This window comes from Pongo abelii, chromosome 8 (genome assembly GCF_028885655.2).
Source record: "Pongo abelii isolate AG06213 chromosome 8, NHGRI_mPonAbe1-v2.0_pri, whole genome shotgun sequence".
Lineage (NCBI taxonomy): Eukaryota > Metazoa > Chordata > Mammalia > Primates > Hominidae > Pongo > Pongo abelii.
Window position 1 is genome coordinate 27665266 of NC_071993.2, and position 23434 is coordinate 27688699.

Sequence of the window (23434 nt, forward strand, 5' to 3'; positions counted from 1 at the left end):
TGAACCCTAAGTACCCTACTGCTTCCTGGAATATGCACTTTAATTTTGGGTTCGGGAAGTGGTAACTATATAAAGCCTTGCTATTATGCTCCAAAACATCTTGAAGGACATTCAGGTCTAATTGCTCTATTTGCTACAAAGAACTGTCTTATTTTTAGCCATTTATAAAAATGCTGAGAGTCCAGAATATAGTACAAGTATTTACTGTTTACACCAGGTCTTTCAATTAATACCAAGACAACCATGGATGAGTCATTCTTTTAACTGTGTGGAAAGTGTATTGTACGGGAAAACATTTGAAGGAAGGAGACTGAATAAAAGGCTTCTGCACCAGCCCACCTGGATTCAAGACATATTTTAGAGGTAGGAGCAACAGGACTTTACTGATATATGGGATGAGGCAGGTGAGAGAATGGAAGAGCCACATTTGACACCTAACATCTGGCTTGAGCAGTTGGGTCGATTGTGGTGCTACACCCTGAACTGGAATGAGGGACAGGATGGGTAGACATACTAAGTTTGAGATGTCTGTGAGACGCCCAAATAAAGAATTCAAGAAATCAGTTGGACACCTCCAAATAAAAACGGTATGTCTGCAAATTCTTTTACACTCTTCCTTCAACAGGTGAATGAATAAGCAGAGGCACATCTATATAATGGGATATTATTCAGCGCTAAGAAGAAATGAACTACAATGAAAAGACACAGATGAATCTTAAGTGCATATTACTAACTGGAAGAAGCCAGTCTGACAAGGCGACACACTGTATGATTCCAAATACACGACACTAGAAAAGGCACAACTATAGAAACAGTAAAAGGATCTGTGGTTGCCAGAAGTTAGGAGGGAAGGATGACTAGGTGGAGCACAGAGGATTTTTTTAGGGCAGTGAAACTACTCTGTATGATATAATGGTGGATACATATTTTAAATTTGTCAAAACTCATAGGATGTACACTAAGAGTGAGCCCCATGGTAATGATATGTCCATGTCGGTTCATCAGATGAAACAAATGTACCACTCCACCAGATGCTGACGGTGGAAGAGGTTGTGCAGGTGGGGCGGGGGGAGAGGAGGGTGGAATATGGGAGCTCTACTTTCCACTTGATTTTGTTGTAAACCTAAAACAGTTCTAAAAAAGTCTATGGCCAGATGTGGTGGCTCACACCTGTAATCCTAACACTTTGGGAGATCGAGGCAGGCAGATCACCTGAGGTCAGGAGTTTAAGACCAGCCTGGCCAGCATGGTGAAACCCCATCTCTACCAAAAATACAAAAAATTAGCTGGGTGTGTGGTGGTGGGCGCTAATAATCCCAGCTACTCAGGAGGCTGAGGCAAGGGGAATCACTTGAACCCGGGAGGCAGAGGTTGCAGTGAGCAGAGATTGCACCTCTGCACTCCAGCCTGGGTGACGAGAGGGAAACTGTCTCAAAAAAAATAAATAACAATAAAGTCTGTAAATAACCTAACAACGCATCTTAACTAGGAAAGCAAAAACAAACCCAAAATTAGTAGAAGAAATAATAACAGCAGAAACAAATGAAACTGAAACTAAACAAATGAAATAACAGCAGAAACAAATGAAACTGAAACCCAAAATACAAAAGATTTTTAAAAATGAACTTGGTTTACTTTGAAAACAAAATCAACAAACCTTTAGCCAGACTAAGAAAAAGGAATGCCCAAGTAAATAAAATCAAAGATGAAAAAGGAGACATGACAACTGATACCGCAGAAATCTGAAGAATCATCAGAGACTACTGGGAACAAATATATGCCAAAAAACTGGAAAACCCACAAGAAATGGATACATTCCTTGACACATTTTTTTTAAGTCTACATCCAAAGTAAGGATTGTGAAAAAAATAATTAATAATGAAAAAAAAAGTCTACTGGGGGCTGGATTTGGGGTGGCTTAAACACTCTCTCTCTCCTAGTTCCATGAAATAAATCCCAGAGAGTAACTGACTGCTGGTTCTATGCCCATCACTGGGATGTCACTGTGGTCAGGAGAATGGGATATAAGCTGACCAGGTTGAGTCACATGTCCATTACTGTGAGTCACAATGGGGCAGCAATGGGCATAGCTGGGTGTTCCATTTAGCAGCCTCACCAGAATCACTGGATTCTGCTGGAAGAGGAAGAGCGCTCCAAGGGAAGAGGAGAGGGGACAGAAGAGAGGGGAAAGGGTGACCAGTAAAATTTAAAAAATAATTGATACTCCCTTGCCTGATTTTATGTAGGTATAAAAAGTTCTCTTCAGGCTGGGCGCGGTGGCTCACAGCAGTAATCCCAGCACTTTGGGAGGTGAAGGCGGGTGGATCACGAGGTCAGGAGTTCAAAACCAGCCTGGCCAACATGGTGAAACCCTGTCTGTACTAAAAATACAAAAATTAGCTGGGCATGGTGGCGGGCGCCTGTAATCCCAGCTACTCAGGAGGCTGAGGCAGAGAATTGCTTGAACTCGGGAGGTGGAGGTTGCAGTGAGACGAGATCACGCCACTGCACTCCAGCCTGCTAAGTAACAGAGTGAGACTCTGTTTCAAAAAAAAAGTTCTCTTCAACACATATTAAAGAATTGAAACAAGGGAGGAAATTTCTCTATTTCTCTTTTTTTATGTTTTTCTTCCTTCCTTCCTCCCTCCCTCCCTTCCTCTCTCTCTCTTTCCTTCCTTCTTCTTTTGTGTGTGTGTGTGTGTGCGTGTGTCTTGCTCTGTTTCCCAAGCTGGAGTGCAGCGGCAAGTTAATCACCTGAGTTCGAGACCAGCCTGGCCAACATGGAGAAACCCTGTCTCTACTAAAAACACAAAAAATTACCCAGGCAACATGGCTGGCACCTGTAATCCCAGCTACTTGAGAGGCTGAGGCAAGAGAATCGCTTGAACCTGGGAGGCGGAGGTTGCAGTGAGCCGAGATTGCACCACTGTACTCCAGCCTGGGCAACAGAGCGAGACTCTGTCTCGAAAAAAAAAAAAAAAAGAACTGATAAGAACTGATACTACCCTTGATCTTAGCCAAAAGGCTGAGAAGTGATTAAATAATTTTGTATACAAAAATATAACTATGAGAGCCCGTTTTTGCCAATGAGATGTGAGGAGTCTCCTGTGTGGGACTTTCAAGAAAGTTACTGTTTCCTGATCAGATGGAAAAATACAAATGTTAATTGCCTTCTGTGCTTCATTCTGTGCCTGCCTATAATGTAGACATTAGATCTAAATGTACTTCACTATCTTGCAAGCATGAAGACAAAAGCCATACACTCAAGATGGGAGAAAGAAAGACAGGAGGAGCCTGTCTACCTAATGGCATTGTGGAAGCACCTTCCCAGCCCTGGACTTCTATCTCCAGACTTATATCGAAGGAAAAGACCCAGTTACTCGGTCAAGCCACCACAGTTGGGTTTCTATTACATGAAGCAGAATAATGATACCTTAAATGATACATCACTTTTATCACTCTGTAGAAGTTACAAGTCATAGATGGGTATTAAAAACACAAAACCCAGGCCGGGCGCAGTGGTTCACACCTGTAATCCCAGCATTTTGGGAGGCTGAGGCAAGTGAATCACCTGAGGTTGGGAGTTCAAAACCAGACTGACCAACATGGAGAAACCCCGTCTCTACTAAGAATACAAAAAAATTAGCCTGGCGTGGTGGCGTACACCTGTAATCCCAGCTACTCGGGAGGCTGAGGCAGGAGAATCACTCGAACCTGGGAGGTGGAGGTTGCAGTGAGCCGAGATGGCACCATTGCACTCCAGCCTGGGCAATAAGAGTGAAACTCTGTCTCAATTAAAAAAACAAAAACAAAAACAAAGCCCTCTCATCATTTTCCACATAAGACCAGAGATGTGTATTCAAGATGGTTGATTAGGGCTGGGCGTGATGACTCACGCCTGTAATCCCAGCACTTTGGGAGGCAGAGGCAGGAGTTCAGGAGTTCAAGACCAGCCTAGCCAACATGGCAAAACCCGTCTCTACTAAAAATACAAAAAATTAGCCAGGTGTGGTGGTGGGTGCCTGTAATCCCAGCTATGTGGGAAGCTGAGGCAGGAGAATCACTGGAACCTGGGAGGCAGAGGTTGCAGTAAGCTGAGATCACACCACTGCAATCCAGCCTGGGCGGCAGAGCAAGACTCCATCTCAAATAATAATAATAATAATAATAATAATAATAATAAGATGGTTGATTAGGGTTCACTGTGTGGCTGTGGGAAGCTATATATTTGGTATAAGAACTGAAATTGGCTGGGCGCAGTGGCTCACGCCTATAATCCCAGCACTTTGGGAGGCCAAGGCAGGTAGATCACGAGGTCAAGAGATGGAAACCATCCTGGCCAACATGGTGAAACCCCGTCTCTATTAAAAATACAAAAATTAGCCGGGCATGGTGGCACGTGCCTGTAGTCCCAGCTACTCAGGAGGCTGAGGCAGGAGAATCACTTGAACCTGAGAGGCGGAGGTTGCAGTGAGCCGAGATCGCGCCACTGCAATCTAGCCTGGCAACAGAGCGAGACTCTGTCTCAAAAAAAAGTAAAACCAAGAATCTGACTGGATTGCTAATATTCTGAACCAGATGACTAAATGAGTTAAATTTCATCCCAGTTTCTGATTTTTATCAAATTGTACGGAATAGCATGGCTTTATTTTCAGAGTCATAATTACTTTATGTGCGACTACTACTTACTCTCATTGAATTCTTACCTAATCAATGGGCTAACAGTAACAAGTAATAAAAGCCGTATCATTTCTCATTAACCTTTTATTTTTAACTTAGTTTTACAATAAACAGAAAAGAAGTTATCATTAAAAAAAACCATAGCTGTCAAGTTTAAATGAAGTTCTTATTAAACAAAGCAGGAACACTATATCCTATAATTACATCTTTACTTTTATATACAAGAACTGTGTGCAAAGCGCTTTTCAAACTATAAAATAAGACTTTGGAACAGGATAGAAATGGTTATCCCTAGGAGTTAGTTATCCCAGACTGCTTGTAATGATTCACAACTGCTTACACTCTTAATCTGCATTTTATTTATTTATATACTAAGAGAAAAGACACTTTTTACTGATACCAAATTGATATCTAATTTTTGAAAATAATCTTTGATCCACAGGTCTAAATGTTATTTTTACATATAAATTCAGTTGCTTGCTTCACTTTTTCCTAAATAAATAGGGAACACTTTTTAAAAAGCAAATAGTAGTAGATCCCTTTAGACAGACATATTTTAATCAGTATGGGATTAAATAATTGAAGTTATTTGAAAGAAAAAATAAGGAAAAAGAGTTTGGGAAAAGTAAATTGTATTCTTATACTTTTCAGGCAAACAAAGAACCATCCTGTATACTAAAGACAGATTATTTCTTATTTAAAACACTCTCAACATATGATGCTAAACCCAACATCATACATCTTGAGAATGCTTAAAAATTATTTGCTGCAGGCCAGGTGCAGTGGCTCACGCCTGTAATCCCAGCACTTTGGGAGGCCGAGGCAGGCAGATCACCTGAGGTTGGGAGTTTGAGATCAGCCTCACCAACATGGAGAAACCCCGTCTCTACTAAAAATACAAAATTAGCCAGGCATGGTGGCGCATGCCTGTAATCCCAGCTACTCGACAGACTGAGGCAGGAGAATCGCTTGAACCCAGGAGGTGGAGGTTGCAGTGAGCCAAGATCGTGCCATTGCCCTCCAGCCTGGGCAACAAGAGAGAAACTCCATTTAAAAAAAAAAATTATTTGCTACAAAGACTGCATCAAAGAAATCTTCAAAGCACAAGGTACATCTAAGTAAGCAGGATGTTTTGGAAGGCATACAGGAAAAGTCTCCAAGGATCTAAATTATAGTCTTCTTTTTGGTCTAGATGAGAGAGGTGGGGAAGAGGGACTTAAATTTCTGTTAGTTGGGCATGCCTTATTCCTATGGAAGCATTTGGCCTGTTAGCTTGCAAATCCCTCCAGTACTCCTGTGAAGTAGGTGTATCTAAAATAGTATACCCCGAAGGAAAAACTGAGGCACTAAGAGGTTAAGAGTCCAGTCTGTATAGTTCATCAGTTGCAGAAAAGTGATTTTCATGTGTTTCCTTTTTGACTGTTGTAAAAACAGTATAAATAAGTTTTCATTTTATATTTCAAAGCACCCTATGAAGCAGACACTAGATATCCTCAGTTAAACAAAAATGATTACAAAGGAATACATTTATATGATTGAATAAAAACCTTATTAATCATCTACAGGCTCAGAATACACTTTTAAACCTATATGAAGCTCATTCCTCACCATTGCCATCAGCGGGTTATGTCTAGTCTGCAAATCATTTGTAAAAACTCAGTCTGGTACATAGGACTCCACTTTTTAATAATGATGCCTGAACACCAAACTCAAGAGTTGTGAATGCCCAAGAAAGACTATGGGCAGCCCACAAAGTAAATATGGCGATTCTTCCTGTGGTTTTCCACTACGTGGCATGGCAAGTCCGTGACTAAGATATAAAGTCGATTACATCTCATTTGAAATTCACTCCTGGTTTGTATTCTTTCTTTTACTTAATTTAGAAAATTAAAAATAACAACTTATAAATTTGATCTCATTATCACAATGGTACCTTTGAAAAGCAGCTTATGTTACTCTATGGAAGATAATCAGGTAAACATGTTACCAAATGATCATTAATAATTTAATGTCCTTCAAGTTCAAGGGCAGGGTAAATCTGTGTATACTACTTGTAACCTAGTAGAGATTGATTATTCAAGTATCAGCAATATTAGTCCTTAAAATGTTATCATTTGTATAGTGCAAAATATATATGTGTATATATGTACACAAACTAAACTACTGGACAACAAAAAGCAATGTAATCATCACAAACTAAGATTTTCTTGTGAACACCACAATCCAGTTCATTCTGAGGTCATCCAGTTCCAGTAGTCTTCTTGAGGAAAACACCATTTTCCTCAGTTCAGTTTTCTTTAAAAAGAAAATAAAAACCAATTTCCTGTGAGTATGAATGCAAATAATTTTCTGGATGGTAACATAATAATAATAACATTCAAATTCAAAATAAAACCATAATATTACCAACAGTCTTTATAAAACTACTTCATATGACTTGCAGCCTGATAGGAAAGATCCAATTACAAGTGCTGAAATTACCAAACAGTTTTAAATTATTTATTTATTTATTTATTGGGGCAAAGTCTTGCTCTGTCGTCCAGGCTGGACTGCAATCGTGCCATCTTGGCTCACTGCAACCTCCGCCTCCTGGGTACAAGCGATTCTCCTGCCTCAGCCTTGCAAGTAGCTGGCATTACAGGTGTGTGCCACCACACCTGGGTAATTTCTGTATTTTTAATAGAGACCAGGTTTCACCATCTTGAACTCCTGACCTCAGGTGATCTACCCACCTCGGCCTCCCAAAGTGTTGGGATTACAGGCGTTAGCCATGGCGCCTGGCCATCCTGGCCAGTTTTTAATAAATAATTTAAATGTACATTCATCCTCTCTTACTTTCCAGATTCTTACCCTTTTCTAATTGGCTATTACACAATTAAGATTTGTGGAAATGATTTCATAATTTTATCAAAATGGAAAAGTTATGAAACAAATGCGTAACAAAACTGTAAGAGGATAATAGATGTACGACCTAGAGTATTCATTTAATCAACACGGACTATGTTTCTATTACTTTCCAGGCTCTGTGCCAAGCCCTGGGCATTCAGAGATAAATGAGGCAGGCTCTCAGGACTCAAGACAGCTCTCAGTTTAGGTGGTGGGGGGAGGAAAAGGCATATAAACCCCAAACTTGGATATATATAATGTGGTGGTTTCAAAGACAGAAGAGTGAATGAGCTATCAGAAAAGGCTGAGCTTGTTAGCACAAGACACACCATCACATATGATCTGAGTTCTGCTCTAAAATCTACAAACCCTCCCCAGCACTCAAGATGCCAAAATGCCTGAAACTTTCATAACAGATTGATTCCTCTCTGTAGAAATACCCTTATGCAACTCCTTTGGCAGGAGGGATATTTTAAACAATCAGATCATTCCTTATCCTCTACAGAAATCCTCTTATGTACACCTCCTTGGCAGGAGTGACATTTTAAACAGTCAGATCAACTTTCACATAACAGAAGGAGATCCCAGCAGTGTAAAGAAAACAGGCCCCTGGAGGAAGAGAATTGAAATGGTTGACAAAGACAAGAGAGATGTGGGTTGTAAAGACAAACTGCCTGAGTGAGGTTTTAGCAAAAATGTTAGCTGCAGGGTGCCTGAACAATTAGCAACACTTATCAAGAATCTGCGGGATGCAGATTACTACACACAATCCTTTGCAGATTTATAAAAGGGCAGACAAAGCCGGAACTGTAGCTCACACCTGTAATCCCAGCACTTTGGGAGGCCGAGGCAGGCGGATCACGAGGTTGGGAGATCAAGACCATCCTGCTAACACGGTGAAACCTCGTCTCTACTAAAAATACAAAAAATTAGCCTGGCGTGGTGGCACGCGCCTATAGTCTCAGCTACTTGGGAGGCTGAGGCAGGAGAATCACTTGAACCTGGGAGGCGGAAGTTGCAGTGAGCCGAGATCGCACCACTGCACTCCAGCCTCGGTGACACAGCAAGACTCCGTCTCAAAATAAATAAATATATAAATAAATAAAAATAAAAAAATTAAAAAGGGCAGAAAACTTGGTCTCGATGAATCCCCAATCTTTTTTTTCTTTTTTTTTGAGACAGAGTCTCGCTCTATCGCCCAGGCTGGAGTGCAGTGGCGCGCGATCTCGGCTGACTGCAACCTCCACCTCCCAGGTTCAAGCTATTCTGCTGCCTCAGCCCCCTGAAGTGCTGGCATTACTCATGTGAGCCACTGTGCCCAGCCTGAACTCCCAGTCTTCTAAGGTAATAGAGTGAACATAAATCACTGTCTTCAGAACTTTAGAATTGTTTTCAGGCTCTTTGTGAGGTCTTTCTGTTTTGTTTTGTTTTAAATCAACTTGCAAAATGGAGGGTATAGTGTGATAGAAAAAAAGTCACAGGAAACAACAGATAAGGGAACAGGAATAAATTCTGCCGTTCCCTTCACCGAGGTGAATGCTGCTCTAGCTGCACTGCTGCAATTCCTTCCCCTCCTCAGAAGCCCGGGCCTGACTTTTTGTGTCAGTGCCTTCTGCCCTAGGCTCCATTTGGAGAATAATCCTCCTGAGACCCTCCCCACTCCCAACAAGTTTGTATTTATTACCTCTCTACTGAAGGCTGAATGTCCCCAAGAAGATTACATGATAGCAATTTAGGAATCTGGGCAGGCTGCTTAAGAAAACTGGTTAGTCGAGACCATCCTGGCCGTCTCTACTAAAAATACAAAAACAAAATTAGCCGGGCGTGGTGGCGGGCACCTGTAGTCCCAGCTACTGGGGAGACTGAGGGAAAATGGCGTGAACCTGGGAGGCAGAGCTTGCAGTGAGCCAAGATTACTGCAATCCAGCCTGGGCGACAGAGTGAGACTCTGTCGCAAAGAAAAAAAAAAAAAGAAAACTGGTTAGAAACATCCTTTCCTTCAAAGTAATGTCAGAGGCATGTGAACCAGAGCAACTCCATTTTGAATAGAAGCTGGGTAAAATGAGGCTGAGACCTACTGGGCTGCATTCCCAGGTTAAGCCATTCTAAGTCACAGGATGAGATAGGAGGTCGGCACAAGATACAGGTCATAAAGACCTTGCTGATAAAACAGGTTGCAGTAAAGAAGCTGGCTAAAACCCACCAAAACCAAGATGGTGATGAGAGTGACCTCTGGTCGTCCTCACTGCTACACTCCCACCAGCGCCATGACAGTTTACAAATGCCACGGCAACGTCAGGAAGTTACCCTACATGGTCTAAAAAGGGGAGGCATGAATAATCCACACCTTGTTTAGAAATAACCACAAAAATGGGCAACGAGCAGCCGTTATTCTATCTCTCTACTTTCTTTTTTCTCTTTTTTTTTTTTTGAGATGGAGTCTCACTGCGTCACCCAGGCTGGACTGCAGTGGCACGATCTCAGCTCACTGCAACCTCCGCCTCCTGGGTTCAAGCGATTCCCCTGCCTCAATCTCCTGAGTAGCTGGGATTACAGGCGCCAGACCACACCCAGCTAATTTCTGTATTTTTAGTAGAGATAGGGTTTCACCATGTTGGTCAGGCTGGTCTCGAACTCCTGACCTCAGGTGACCGGCTCACCTCGGCCTCCCAAAGTGCTGGGATTACAGGCATGAGCCACCGCGCCCAGCCTATTCCTCTACTTTCTTAAACTTGCTTTCACTTTACTTTATGGACTTGCCCTAAATTTTTTCTTGTGCGAGATCCAAGAACTCCCTCTTGGGGTCTGGATTGGGGCCCCTTTCTTTTAACAATAATAATTTGGGCTGGGCATGGTGGCTCAGTCCTGTAATCCCAGTACAAGAGAGGCTGAAGTGGGAGGATCTCTTGAGGGCAGGAGTTCAAGACTAGCCTGGGCAATATAGTGAGACCCCATCTCAACAAAAATAAGAAAATTAGTTGACACCTGCCTATAGTCCCAGCTTCTCAGGAAGCTGAGGCAGGAGGATTGCTTGAGTCCAGGAGTTTGAGGCTGCATTGACCTCTGATTGTACTACTACACTGCAGCCCAGGCAAGAGAGTGAGACCTTGTCTCAAATAGATAAATAAATAAATAAAGTAATAGTTTAAGAGTAGTTTCTTAGACTTAACAGGTCTGCTTTCGGTATTTAACTCAAGGATAATTTTAATAGCAGAGTTGTCAGGCTAGACAACCAGGGACAGGTGTTACCACAGGAGACTGTTCAGGGCCTATTTCTGAATAAGAAGTCTGCAGGTATTGTTCTTCTTATCACACACAGAATTTTCTTCTGATCCGTTGCAGAGCGATAGCATAAGAAATCTCTTTTACTTTTAAATTTATATTATTCTACGCTAGAAAAAAAAACGTAGACTTTATTAATTTTAATGTTGAAGGAAAAGATACTTATTTTCAAAAGCTTATCACAGCTTGAGTGTGCTGGCTCACGCCTGTAATCCCAGCACTTTGGGAAGCCGAGGTGGCTGGATCACCTGAGATCAGGAGTTCAAGACCAGTCTGGTCAACATGGCGAAACCCTGTCTCTACTAAAAATACAAAAATTAGCTGGGCGTGGTGGCACATGCCTGTAGTTCCAGCTACTCAGGAGGCTGAGGCAGGAAAATCACTTGAACCCAGGACGTGGAGGTTGCAGTGAGCCAAGATCACGCGAGTGCACTCCAGCCTCCAGTCCTATATGTTTTATATATACATAGGACTATCCTATATCTATCAGACGTATCCTAGTATGTCTATGTCCACATGCATATTTATTCAATAAAATGAAAGGTTTTCCATGTCTTACGGTACTTCCATTTGCCATCTTGCCCAAAGAGGGATTCAGTCATAGACTCAACACACATTTATTGAGCACCTACTACATGCCAGACACTGTTTTGGGGGATGAGCTATAGGATGATCCCTATTATGAATAGGGCACACCCTCTACTTGCCCACACTTTCCCCATCCTAATCAGATTTCTAGACCTTTCTCCTAATCTCTTCCAAACCATATAACTGCTCTCTGGTCTTCATTCCTTTAACTATCAGATTAAAAATTGCTAAACAATGTTAGAGTAAAAGATGCCTAAATCCCCCTCAAGGCTAAAACTTATTTCCACCATATCAAATATGGCCCTACTTCCAACCACAGTTAATCTATTACATATATAAGCAAACAATACGTAAAAACACTATACCTCGTCAAAATGAAGTTGCACAGTGCTACAGAATTTGCAATTTGGAAGGATCAAACAGTTAACGTACAGTAAAAAACTTATAAAGGTTCAATAATAACCAAGTAGAAAATTAAAAATAGGAAAGCGTTTCTCCATTCAGAGACATCTGTGAACAGCTAAAAGGGATATGTAGGAGAAATAGTGAACAACCTTTTACAAAGCTTCTATTAGTAAAGAACATTTTAAACATTTTTAGAAAAACTCCAATTTTATGTGACTGTTGATGCAGAGTGTAGTTTGTTTTTTCAATCTTTAATGAAGTAATAAGCTGCTTCCATCTTAAGCATAAAATAAATTATTAACCAAAGTAAGCTTTAGAGGTTTTTTTTTAAGCAAATTCATCTACTCTCCAACTCCCAACTTTCTACAACGGAAACATGAAAAGGAACTTTGAGATGCATTAAAAATATGTAAACATCTACCTATAGTGACACTGAGCCCTGCTGCTTATATCCAGCATTACTACATATCTAACAAACGGTTGGTTCTTCTTTCCTATTACCAGGGATATTTAAATGTAAAACACTGTAGAGCACTAAACCCAACCATCATAGGAGGAATTGAAAATGTGTAGAAGAAGAAAAGAAAGGATTTAAATTCAGGTCTATATCTTTTTTTTGTTTTGTTTTTGAGACAGTCTTACTCCATCACCCGGGCTGGAGTGTAGTGGCATGATCATGACTCATGGCAGCCTCAACCTCCTGGGCTCAAGTTGATCCTCCTGCCTCAGCCTCCCGAGTATCTGGGACTAGAGGTATGCACCACCAACCCGGCTAATTTTTTAATTTAATTTTTTAAATTTTTTATAGAGACAGTCTCACTTTCTTGCCCAGGCTGTTCTTGAATTCCTGGGCTCAAGCAATCCACCTATCTCAGCTTCCCAAAGTCCTGGGATTATAGACATGAGCCACCGCACCTGGCAACTTTTTAGATTTAAGGATTTTCTTGAACCCAAGGATTTGGCCTCAGGTTATTCCTAACATGGTCGGACTCAGAATTACTTTCAGGGATTCCAATCTATTATTTTCTGACCTATCTGAGGTATCTTGTCATCCCAAACTGGAATTCTGGCCCTTAAATTAAAGTAACCTCCGGCTGGGCACAGTGGCTCGTGCCTGTAATCCCAGCTCTTTGGGAGGCCAAGGCGGGTGAATCATCTGAGGTCAGGAGTTTGAGACCAGTCTGGCCAACATGGTGAAACTCCATCTCTACTAAAAATACAAAAATTAGCTGGACATGATGGCACATGCCTGTAATCCCAGCTACTTGGGAGGCTGAGGCAGGAGAATCACTTGAACCTGGGAGGCAGAGGTTGCAGTGAACCAAGATCGTGCCATTGCACCCCAGCCTGGGCAACAAAAGCAAAACTCTGTCTCAAAAAATAAATTAATAAAATAAAATAAATTAAAAAAATAAAAGTACCTCCAAATTCCTTTTTAATTAATTGTTTAAAATAGAGACAGCATCTCCCTGTGTTGCCCAGGCTGGTCTCAAACTCCTTTGCTCAAGTAATCCTCCTGCCTTGCCCTCCCCAAAGTGCTGGGATTATAGGTGTGAGCCACCATGCCTTTCAGAACATTGTTTCCTCACAAACCATAAAATGCATATAAACCGCACCTAGTGGTATATGCCTGTAGTCCCAGCCACTCAGGAGGCTGAGGCAGAAAGGATCACTTGAGCCAAGGAGTCTGAGGCTTCAGTGCACATGATCATGCCTGTGAACAGCCACTGCCCTCCAGCCTGGGCAACAAAACGAGACCCAGTCTCAAAAAAAAAAAAAAAAAAAGGAAGCATGTAGTCATTTTTGTGCTGTTGCCTAAATCAAAGGTGTATAAATCCATCAGATGCTCTCAAGTGAAAATGTTTTTAAGTCTAACAAGTACCTAGGAATTCACAAGACATCATTTCCAAGACAGTTTCAGTCTCAGGATAAATATAGAATGTTCACTATGACGATGTATCTAGAAAATGGACCTAGCATCCCTCAATTGCTGCTGAAATCTCTGTCTACTATAGGTTATAAGAGTTATACACCATTTCAAATGATGAAAATGGTCTTACCTTCTCCTTCTTTGATAGTATAAATACACCAACCACTGTGCAATAAAAGGCCATATGATGGCAAACGTTAGCACACCAGGAGACATCTCGAAGGGCCACCAAGATGGTCTCTGAGAAAATATAATAAGCTTGTCACCAATCTATTCAATACTGCATGTATAAACTTAAAAACATACCTAATTCATAATTTTGAAAGTAAAAAAGAAAATTAGTAACAAATCTCACTCCCGCTGAAAGGAGGAAGATATTCTGCATCTCAGAGTATAATTCAGGAAGCAGGCTTTCAGGAGTAGTTCAGACTTAAATAAACACAAAACAAGTATTTTTTAACTGCAAAGGTAGATTTCATTTGGAATGATTTAAAGATTTTGTATATTCTAAAAGTATTGTAACATATGAAACCATGGGCTGGGCGCGGTGGCTCACACCTGTAATCCCAGCACTTTGGGAGGCCGAGGCGGGCGGATCACGAGGTCAGGAGATCGAGACCATCTTGGCTAACACGGTGAAACCCTGTCTCTACTAAAAATACAAAAAATTAGCCAGGCGTGGTGGTGGGCACCTGCAGTCCCAGCTACTTGGGAGGCTGAGGTAGGAGAATCGGGTGAACCCAGGAGGTAGAGCTTGCAGTGAGCTGAGATCCCACCACTGCACTCCAGCCTGGGCGACAGAGTGAGACTCCGTATCAAACAAAAACAACAACAACAACAAAAAAAATATGAAACCCTGGCATTTAAATTTTTAAAAAAATGTCTTACCTGTGAGGTGGGCTGAGGAGTAGTCTGCAATGTTGTTGTTGATGATTTTGCCTGTAAATGCAAATGAAAGTGACTTAGCCTTGAAAAAATGAAAAACACAGTAATTATTCTATTTCCTATCTTTTTTTAAAAGGCAGAAATATTGAGGTTTTTTTGGTTGCTTTTGTTTTCTTTATGTATAGAACAGTTGGAACGTAGAAATATTAGTTTATTCAGTATTTTTCTGCTAACTATACTTTGATTATCCTGAAACTAATACTTACCAAAGGACAAGTTCCCTAAAAAGGCAAGCCAAACAATACTTTAATGCTTTATATTTTTAGCTCAAATTATATAAGATTATGCAAATAAAACCTCAAATCAATCTAAACTCTTATGTTTACAGTCTTATTACATTACCTATTTAACTTTTCTTTTTGAGACACGATCTCAGCTCACTGCAACTGCTGCCTCACAATTAGCTGGGAGGCATGCACCACCACACCCAGCTAATTTTTGTATTTTTAGTAGTAGAGATGGGGTTTCACTATGTTGGCCAGACTGGTCTCGAACTCCAGACCTCAGGTGATCCACCCACCTCAGCCTCCCAAAGTGTTGGTATTATAGGCATGAGCCACCATGCCTGGCCCAATTTATTTCTTCTATGAGTCATCCAAGTGAATTATGCAAATTTTAAGGAAAAAAAGTCCTTAAATCAAAATCTTTTGAACTTTATTTTATTATTGTATTGTATTTTTGTAGAGATGAGGTCTTGCTCTGTTGCCCAGGCTGGTGAGATCGTGGCTCACTGCAGCCTTGAACTCCTGGGTTCAAGCTATCATCCTGCCTCAGCCTTCTGAGTAGCTGGGCCGACCACCAAGCCTAGCTATTTTAATTTTATTTTTTTGGTAGACACAGGGTCTTGCCATGTTGCCCAGGCTGGTCTTGAACTCCTAGCCTCAGGTTATCCTCCTGCCTTGACCTCCCAAAGTGCTGAGATTATAGGTGTGAGTCATGGGCCTAGCCTAAAGTTTTCTGTAACAGTGAAAAAGTAAATGTCTAAGAAAATACACCAAAAGAATTTTAGCAGAATTTCAATATCACTAAAGATATTGAACATATGTAAAATATTCCTTAAAAAAAAAAAACATAGAGCATGCCAGGCTCAGTGGCTCACGCCTATAATCCCAAGCACTTTGGGAGGCCGAAGTGGGCTGATTACTTGAGCTCAGGAGTTTGAGACCAGCCTGGGCAACATGGCAAAACTCTGTTTCTACAAAAAATACAAAAATTAGCCAGACGTGGTGGTGTGCACCTGTAGTTCCAGCTACTTGGGAGGCTGAGGTGGGAGGATGACTTGAGCCCAGGAGGTGGAGGTTACAGTGAGCCAAGGGCAGTGATGTGATCTAGGCTCACTGCAACCTCTGCCAGCGGGGTTCAGGTGATTCTCATGCCTCAGCCTCCTGAGTAGCTGGGATTACAGGCATGCACCACCATGCCCAGCTAATTTTTGTATTTTTAGTAGAGATGGGGTTTCACCATGCTGGCCAGGCTGGTATCGAACTCCTGGCCTCAAGTGATCCACTCGCCTCGGCCTCCCAAAGTGCTGAAATTACAGGTGTGAGTCACCGTGCCCAGTCATAAGGCACTATTTTAAACTCTTTTTCCTTATACACCTTCTTGAGGATCTGATGAAGACAACAAGTCCTCTCCCATCAAAAATGCAAGATCAAAGACAAATGTGCATAGTATTTGAGGGTGTTCATGGACTCCTGGAACTCTAGGAATTTGCAGTCTGATTAATAATAATATGTAACTGAGAGGCAGGGCACAGTGGCTCACGCCTGTAATCCCAGCACTTTGGGAGGCTGAGGCAGGTGGATCAGAGGTCAAGAGATCGAGACCACCCTGGCCAACATGGTGAAGCCCCGTCTCTACTAAAAATACAAAAATTAGCTGGGCATGGTGGCGTGCACCCGTAGTCTCAGCTACTCAGGAGGCTGAGGCAGCAGACTCATTTGAACCCGGGAGGTGGAGGCTGTAGTGAGCCGAGATCCCGCCACTGCACTCCAGCCTGGTGACAGAGCGAGATTCCATCTCAAAAAAAACCACAGTAATAATAATAATAATAATAATAACATGTAACTGAGAATCTTGGAGATACATATAATTTTTAAAAAAGTGATAGCTTGAGTAACTTACTGATCAGGTAAAGAGAAAGATATTCACAGTGGTTGTTTAGGAAAGCCTGCAGTATCAGTTTCTTTATATGAGTCACATTTAATGTATTTATCTTGCAATGGAAGTATGTCTTCTTTGATTAATCCCTACAAATACTTCTTAACATCTGTTACAGCATGATGCTTCATTGTTGTATAATGTTTGCAGCTAGGTCAGACAGTCAATGTCAATTACCTCTTTATTCTCTCCAACAAATGTTACTCAGGAAGGGGCAACTGAGTCCAGGGATTATCACAGGCCACAGTTGAAACTATAAATCAAGCTGCAGTATCTCTTCCTATGAACCCTTTTCCCTTCTTTTATTTATTTAATTTATTTATTTTTTTGAGACAGAGTCTCACTCTGTCACCCAGGCTGGAGTGCAGTGGTGTGATCTCAGCTCACTGAAACCTCTGCTTTCCGGGTTCAAGTGACTCTCCTGCCTCAGCCTCCTAAGTAGCTGGGATTACAGGTATGCAACACCACACCTGGCTAACTTTTGTATTTTTAGTAGAGACAGAATTTCACCATGGTGGCCAGTCTGGTCTCGAACTCCTGAACTCAGATGATCCACCCACCTCGGCCTCCCAAAGTGTTGGGATTACAGTCATGAGCCACCGCGCCCAGCCATTTTTCTATTATTTTAAGCAGTAATTAGTTTCTGGGTCAGTCTTTTCTTAAACGATATTTTCAAAACCAAGTTCTATTTTCTAAAAAATTCAGTAAAATACATTAATTTATGTCAGTATGATCAATGCAGACTCCACATTGCTTTCCAGAATCAATAAGCAGAAGAAGGTATGATACATTTGGAAGTTTACCTGCAAAGCAGTCAGTGTTTCCAGTTTCTGCAGTCTCTGAAGGACATTCTGCATGTCCTCCTGCAGTCTCATCAGCACGAGGGCGATCTGCTCATTGAGGCTGCCTCGTGACCCTCTGTCGGAGCCCCAGCGCTCCCCATCACCTCCACTTCCCACCTGCCGGCCCTTGGTTCCTTCGCTCAAGTATTGCATCCTATGTCCTATTTTAAGAGTCAAAAACAAGCTTGTTTTAAATAATTCTTATACAAGTAGAAACTGTGTTTTATTCATTTTCCTCTGTTACTTCTTTGAGATCTAAATCTCCAAAGTGTGGCCAGGAGCTGTGGCTCACACCTGTAATCCCAGCACTTTGGGAGGCTGAGACGGGCGGATCACCTGAGGTCAGGAGTTCAAGACCAACCTGGCCAACATGGCGAAACCCTGTCTCTACTAAAAATACAAAAATTAGCCAGGTGTGGTGGCATGTAACTGTAATCCCAGCTACTCAGGAGGCTGAGGCAGGAGAATCGTTTGAACCCTGGAGGCAGTGGTTGCAGTGAGCCGAGATCGCGCCACTGCACTCCAGCCTGGGCGACAGAGCGATACTCCATCGCAAAAAAATAAAAAATAAACTTCCAACATGGAGTAGAAGCAGTCAGGAAGTACATAAAATAAACTGCTGAGATCAAAGAAATTGATTTGTAAACTTCTATTCATATTGACATATTCTAAAATTTTTTGCTAAGGTTCTATAATATACATAATATACTAATACATTATGCAAATAATTCACAAGTAATATACACATTTGGAGTGCATGCTCAAAAATTCTTTACTAATAAGGTAACCAGACTGAAAAATTCAAAGACTTTTTTTTTTTAAATAGAGACAAGGTCTCCCCATATTACCCAGACTGGTCTCAAATGCTTGGGATCAAGCAATCCACCTGCCCTGGCCTCCCAAACTGCTGGGATTACAGGTATGAGCCACCACTCCTGGCCCTGAAGACTACTTCTTTAGAATATTAAAAGTTACAGTAAAGAGCTACGTTTGCCTTTTTGGTCATTTTTTTTTTGTTTAATTACATTATAAATCTCCAAAGGTATTTGTCTGTTTGTTTCTGAGACAGAGTCTCACTCTGTTGCCCAGGCTGGAGTGCAATGGCTCACTGCAACCTCTGCCTCCCAGGTTCGGCCGATTCTCCTACCTCAGCCTCCCAAGCAACTGGGATTACAGGCGCATGCCACTATGCCTGGCTAATTTTTGTATTTTTAGTAGAGACGAAGTTTCACCTTGTTGGCCAGGCTGTTCTTGAACTCCTGACCTCAAGTGATCCGCCTGCCGCGGCCTCCCAAAGTGCTGGGATTACAGAAGTGAGCCACCACGCCCAGCCATCCAAAAGATTTTAAATGTGTTCTTCTTATTCTAAATTGTGTATTCCTTATAGAAATCTCACTACTATTAAGATTTTGTTATATATCCATCCATTCTTTTCTCTGGGCACATATTTACAAAATTGGCATTACCCCTTATACATGATTTTATGTCCTAGTTTTAAAATCATATTATGAACACTTATCTGCCTCATTAAATTTTATTCCAAAAACACTTAAATGGTTACATAAATTCCCTAGTTAGGTTATGAAATAATTCACTCAACCATTCTCCACTTTTGGATAGGTAGGATGAGTTCAAATTTTTTCTGTTACAAACAAAATTGCAGTGAATGGTTTTGTATGTAAATCCTCGTCCAAATTTCCCCTGATCTCTTGAAGACATTCCAAAAAGAATCATTACTGGATTAAAGGATAACAACTGGGTCAAGGTTCCCAAGCTATTTTTCAAAAGGCTGAAACAGTGTTATATTGCAGAGTATAAAAGATACTGTTGTGTTACCCTACCCTTGCAGGAATGGAATATTACAAAATTTTACATTTGCTAATATAATGGGCAAGTTTTGTTTTGAACAATAAATAGGAAATTGTCTAGCTCATTGCCCTTTAGCATCCTGGACCTCCACTGCAGCAGAATTCCCATAGCTGAACCTGCATCAAGCATTGTTGGGGATTAAAAGGGAAACCAAATTAGAGCTATTTGCCAAGTTAAACCCCAAAGAGGGCACTGAGGTGCCTGATGCTGTTTTCAAGACTTCTATTGTTGTATCTAAAGGAGGTAAATTTTGAGATCAGTCTGGGCAACATAGTAAGATGGCCATCTCTACAAAAAAACTTTTTAAATTAGTCAGGCAGCCAGGCACAGCTCACGCCTGTAATCCCAGCACTTTGGGAGGCCGAGGTGGGTGGATTACCTGAGATCAGGAGTTCGAGACCAGCCTGGCCAACATGGTGAAACCCCATCTCTACTAAAAATACAAAAATTAGCCAGGCGTGGTGGTGGGTGCCTATAATCCCAGCTACTCGGGAGGCTGAGGCAGGAGAATCACTTGAACCCGGGAGGCAGAGGTTGCAGTGAGCCGAGATTGCACCACTGCACACCAGCCTGGGCGACAGAGCACGAGACTCCATCTCAAAAATAAGTAAGTAAATCAATAAAGGTGAGAGAAGAAAAAAGATAATCCACACCTCTTCCTCTTCTAACATTAGAGAATTCGTCACTTTCTCCGCCTCGCTTCTCCCGGTGTGGTGCTCCGCTGTTATTCCTGCCATCTTCTCCTCCATGCTTGACTTCACCTTTTCCTTCAACTGCAACCACCTGCATATTCCCAATGTTGCCATTTCCAGGAGGTACTTGAACATCTTCACAAAATCCAGAATTTTCCACGGGTTGACTGGAATGACCACCCAAGTAATACTGAAATGGTCCATTGTTGGACGTAAAGCTGTCTAAAGACTACAAATTAGAAATGACACTTAGTTAAAAGCTAGAAACGTGAATTATACACCACAAAGTTTTTACAGCAATAGGAGAAATATTGTTTTCCTAAAATGTTCTTTCATGTTATTATTGGAAATATTCTTTTTCTAAAAAATGTCTTCAATTCATATGCTGCTTCCTACCTGCAGGGAAGAAATAGGACAAGAATGATTTGTCCATGAACAGAGTCAAGAACCTTGGGCAGTGAATTGTTTTGTTTGTTTGTTTGTTTTTGAGATGGCGTCTCGCTCTGTCGCCAGGCTGGAGTTCAGTGGTACGATCTCGGCTCACTGCAACCTCCACCTCCCAGGTTCAAGCAATTCTCCTGCCTCAGCCTCCTGAGTAGCTAGGATTACAGGCACGCACCGCCATGCCTGGTTAATTTTTGTATTTTTAGGAAAGATGGGGTTTCACCATGTTGGCCAGGATGGTCTCAATCTCCTGACCTCATGATCCGCCCACCTCAGCCTCCCAAACTGCTGGGATTACAGGAGTGAGCCCCCGTGCCTGCCCAGTGAGTTGTTTTTGTGAGTCAGTTATTAAAGAAACATCTACATTTCTATGCTTACTTTATTCTTAGAGATTACTAACTAAATTTTTTTTTAAGTCAAAGCAAGTTTATTAAGAAAGTAAAGGAATAAAGAATGGCTTCTGTGTAGGCATAGCCTAAATGTGTTTTTAGAAGAACCCACCTAAGACATTGATGGATGACAACCTATAATTAACTGGACTTGGTGAAGGTGGTGATGAGGCGAGTTGTATCTTATCTAAGGTTTCCTTCAGGAAGGGACATCTGAGTTAGGGTATAAAGGGTATATAAGAGTCCTCAGTGAAGAGGGAGGATGCATAAGTGGGGGTGGGGGTGGGAAGGGACTTGACACATTAGAGAAACAGAGAGAAGGCCAGGGTGGGTGGTGAGCAACGACCAAATAGGAGAGTGGTGTTAACAGAGGCCAGCAAGGGGCCAGCATGGTGGCTCACACCTGTAATCCCAGCACTTTGGGAAGCCAGGGTGGGCAGATCACTTGAGGCCAGGAGAACAGGACCAGCCTGGCCAACACGATGAGACCCCGTCTTTACTAAAAATACAAAAATTAGCCAGTCAGGGCGGCACATGCCTGTAGTCCCAGCTACTTGGAAGGCTGAGGCACAAGAATCACTTGAACCCAGGAGGTGGAGGTTGCAGTGAGCCCAGATTGTGCCTCTACACTCTAGAAGCCAGGTCAGATAGCCCCTTGAGCTTTAGTCCATTAACTGATTGAGAGAGAAAACAGGAACAAAACTAGAATTTAGCAGCTGGATATTTACTGAGATTAATCTCTATCTCTTCCCTTTCATCAACCTTCCCCAAACATCTCTTTTTTAAAAAGAAAAAAATAAAAGGGAATCTGAGTTTTTCATCCTTTTCATTTTTCACTAATTTCACTCATTCTCAGTTTGGCCTCTTTATCATTATTCTTCCAATTTATGCTGCTTTTTTTTTTTTTTTTTTTTTGAGACAAGTTCTGGCTTTATAGCCCAGGCTGGAGTGCAGTGGTGCGATCTTGGCTCACTGCAACCTCTGCCTCCCAGGCTCAAGCCATCCTCCCCGAGTAGCCACCATGCCTGGCTAATTTTTTTATTTTTTTATAGAGACGGGGTTTTGCCATGTTGCTCACGTGGCTCTGAAACTCATGAGCTGAAGTGATCCACCTGCCTCGGCCTCCCACAGTGTTGGGATTATAGGTGTCAGCCACCATGACCGGCCTACGCCACTCCATTTGTGTTTGACCTTAAGTAAAAGATATTTTATTCATGTGTTTTTAAAATTTGAGAAAAGGGGTAGATTTAATTGCATTATGAAATGAGAAACGGAGAAAAACACAAAAAGTTAAAATCATTTCAGGGAGGCAAAAGATAAATGATTTTCTATAAGACACACTGAACTGTATTAGAACAGGGTAGGTAGTAGGTAGGAGACAGAATGGGGAGATGATATAAAAAGGCCAAACAGAATATAGCTGTCAAAACCACCGTTGTCAGATTAATAAATACAATACATAAGGAGCGTAAACAACTCAATAGGAAAAAAATCTAATAACCTGATTAAAACTGGGCAAAAGATCTGAATAGACATTTCTCAAAAGACCTACAAATGGCCAACAGGTATATGAAAAGGTGCTCAACATCACTGATCATCAGCGAAATGCAAATCAAAACTACAATGAGATATTATCTCGCCCCAGTTAAAATGGCTTTTATCCCAAAGACAAGCAATAACAAATGCTGGCAAGGATGTGAAGAAAAGGAAGCCCCTGTACGTTGTTGGTGAGAATGTAAAATTAGTACAGCCACTATGGAGAACAGTATGGAAGTTCCTCAAAAAACAAACAAACAAGCCAGGCATGGTGGCTCACGCCTGTAATCCCAGCACTTTGGGAGGCCAAGGTGGGCAGATCACCTGAGGTCGGGAGTTCGAGACCAGCCTGACCAACATGGAGAAACCCCGTCTCTACTAAAAGTACAAAATTAGCTGGGTATGGTGGCCCATGTCTGTAATCCCAGCTACTCGGGAGGCTGAAGCAGGAGAATCACTTGAACCCGGGAGGCGGAGGTTGCCGTGAGCCAAGATCGTCCCATTGCACTCTAGCCTGGGCAACAAGAACGAAACTCCGTCTCAAAAAAAAAAGTACTAAAAATAGAGTTACCGTATGACCAGCAATTCCACTGCTGGCTGTATACCTAAAAGAAAGGAAATCAATATATTGAAGAGATATCAGCACTCCCATGTTTACTGCAGCACTATTCACAATAGCCAAAATTTGGAAGCAACCTAAGTGTCCATCAACAGATGAATGGATAAAGAAAACGTGGTACATATACACGACGGAGTACTATTCTACCATAAAAAAGAATGAGATCC

At 41.7% G+C, this 23434-nt stretch overlaps 1 protein-coding gene and 1 pseudogene across 28 annotated transcripts in view; both read right to left on the reverse strand.

Annotated features, from left to right (window-relative positions):
• ACBD5 (acyl-CoA binding domain containing 5) overlaps positions 1 to 23434 on the reverse strand; it is a 60421-nt gene that overhangs the window by 8586 nt on the left and 28401 nt on the right. For 10 of the 28 annotated variants that reach the window (XM_063727198.1, XM_063727195.1, XM_063727188.1 and 7 more), the window contains 5 exons: positions 20241 to 20508; positions 17680 to 17879; positions 14660 to 14710; positions 13902 to 14011; positions 4747 to 6975 (listed from right to left, as the gene is read on the reverse strand). In XM_063727198.1, the coding sequence (XP_063583268.1) occupies positions 6963 to 6975; positions 13902 to 14011; positions 14660 to 14710; positions 17680 to 17879; positions 20241 to 20508 (642 nt within the window). In that variant the 3' untranslated portion in view covers positions 4747 to 6962. 28 annotated transcript variants of the gene reach the window in all.
• On the reverse strand, positions 2898 to 3037 carry LOC112135367 (U2 spliceosomal RNA; annotated as a pseudogene).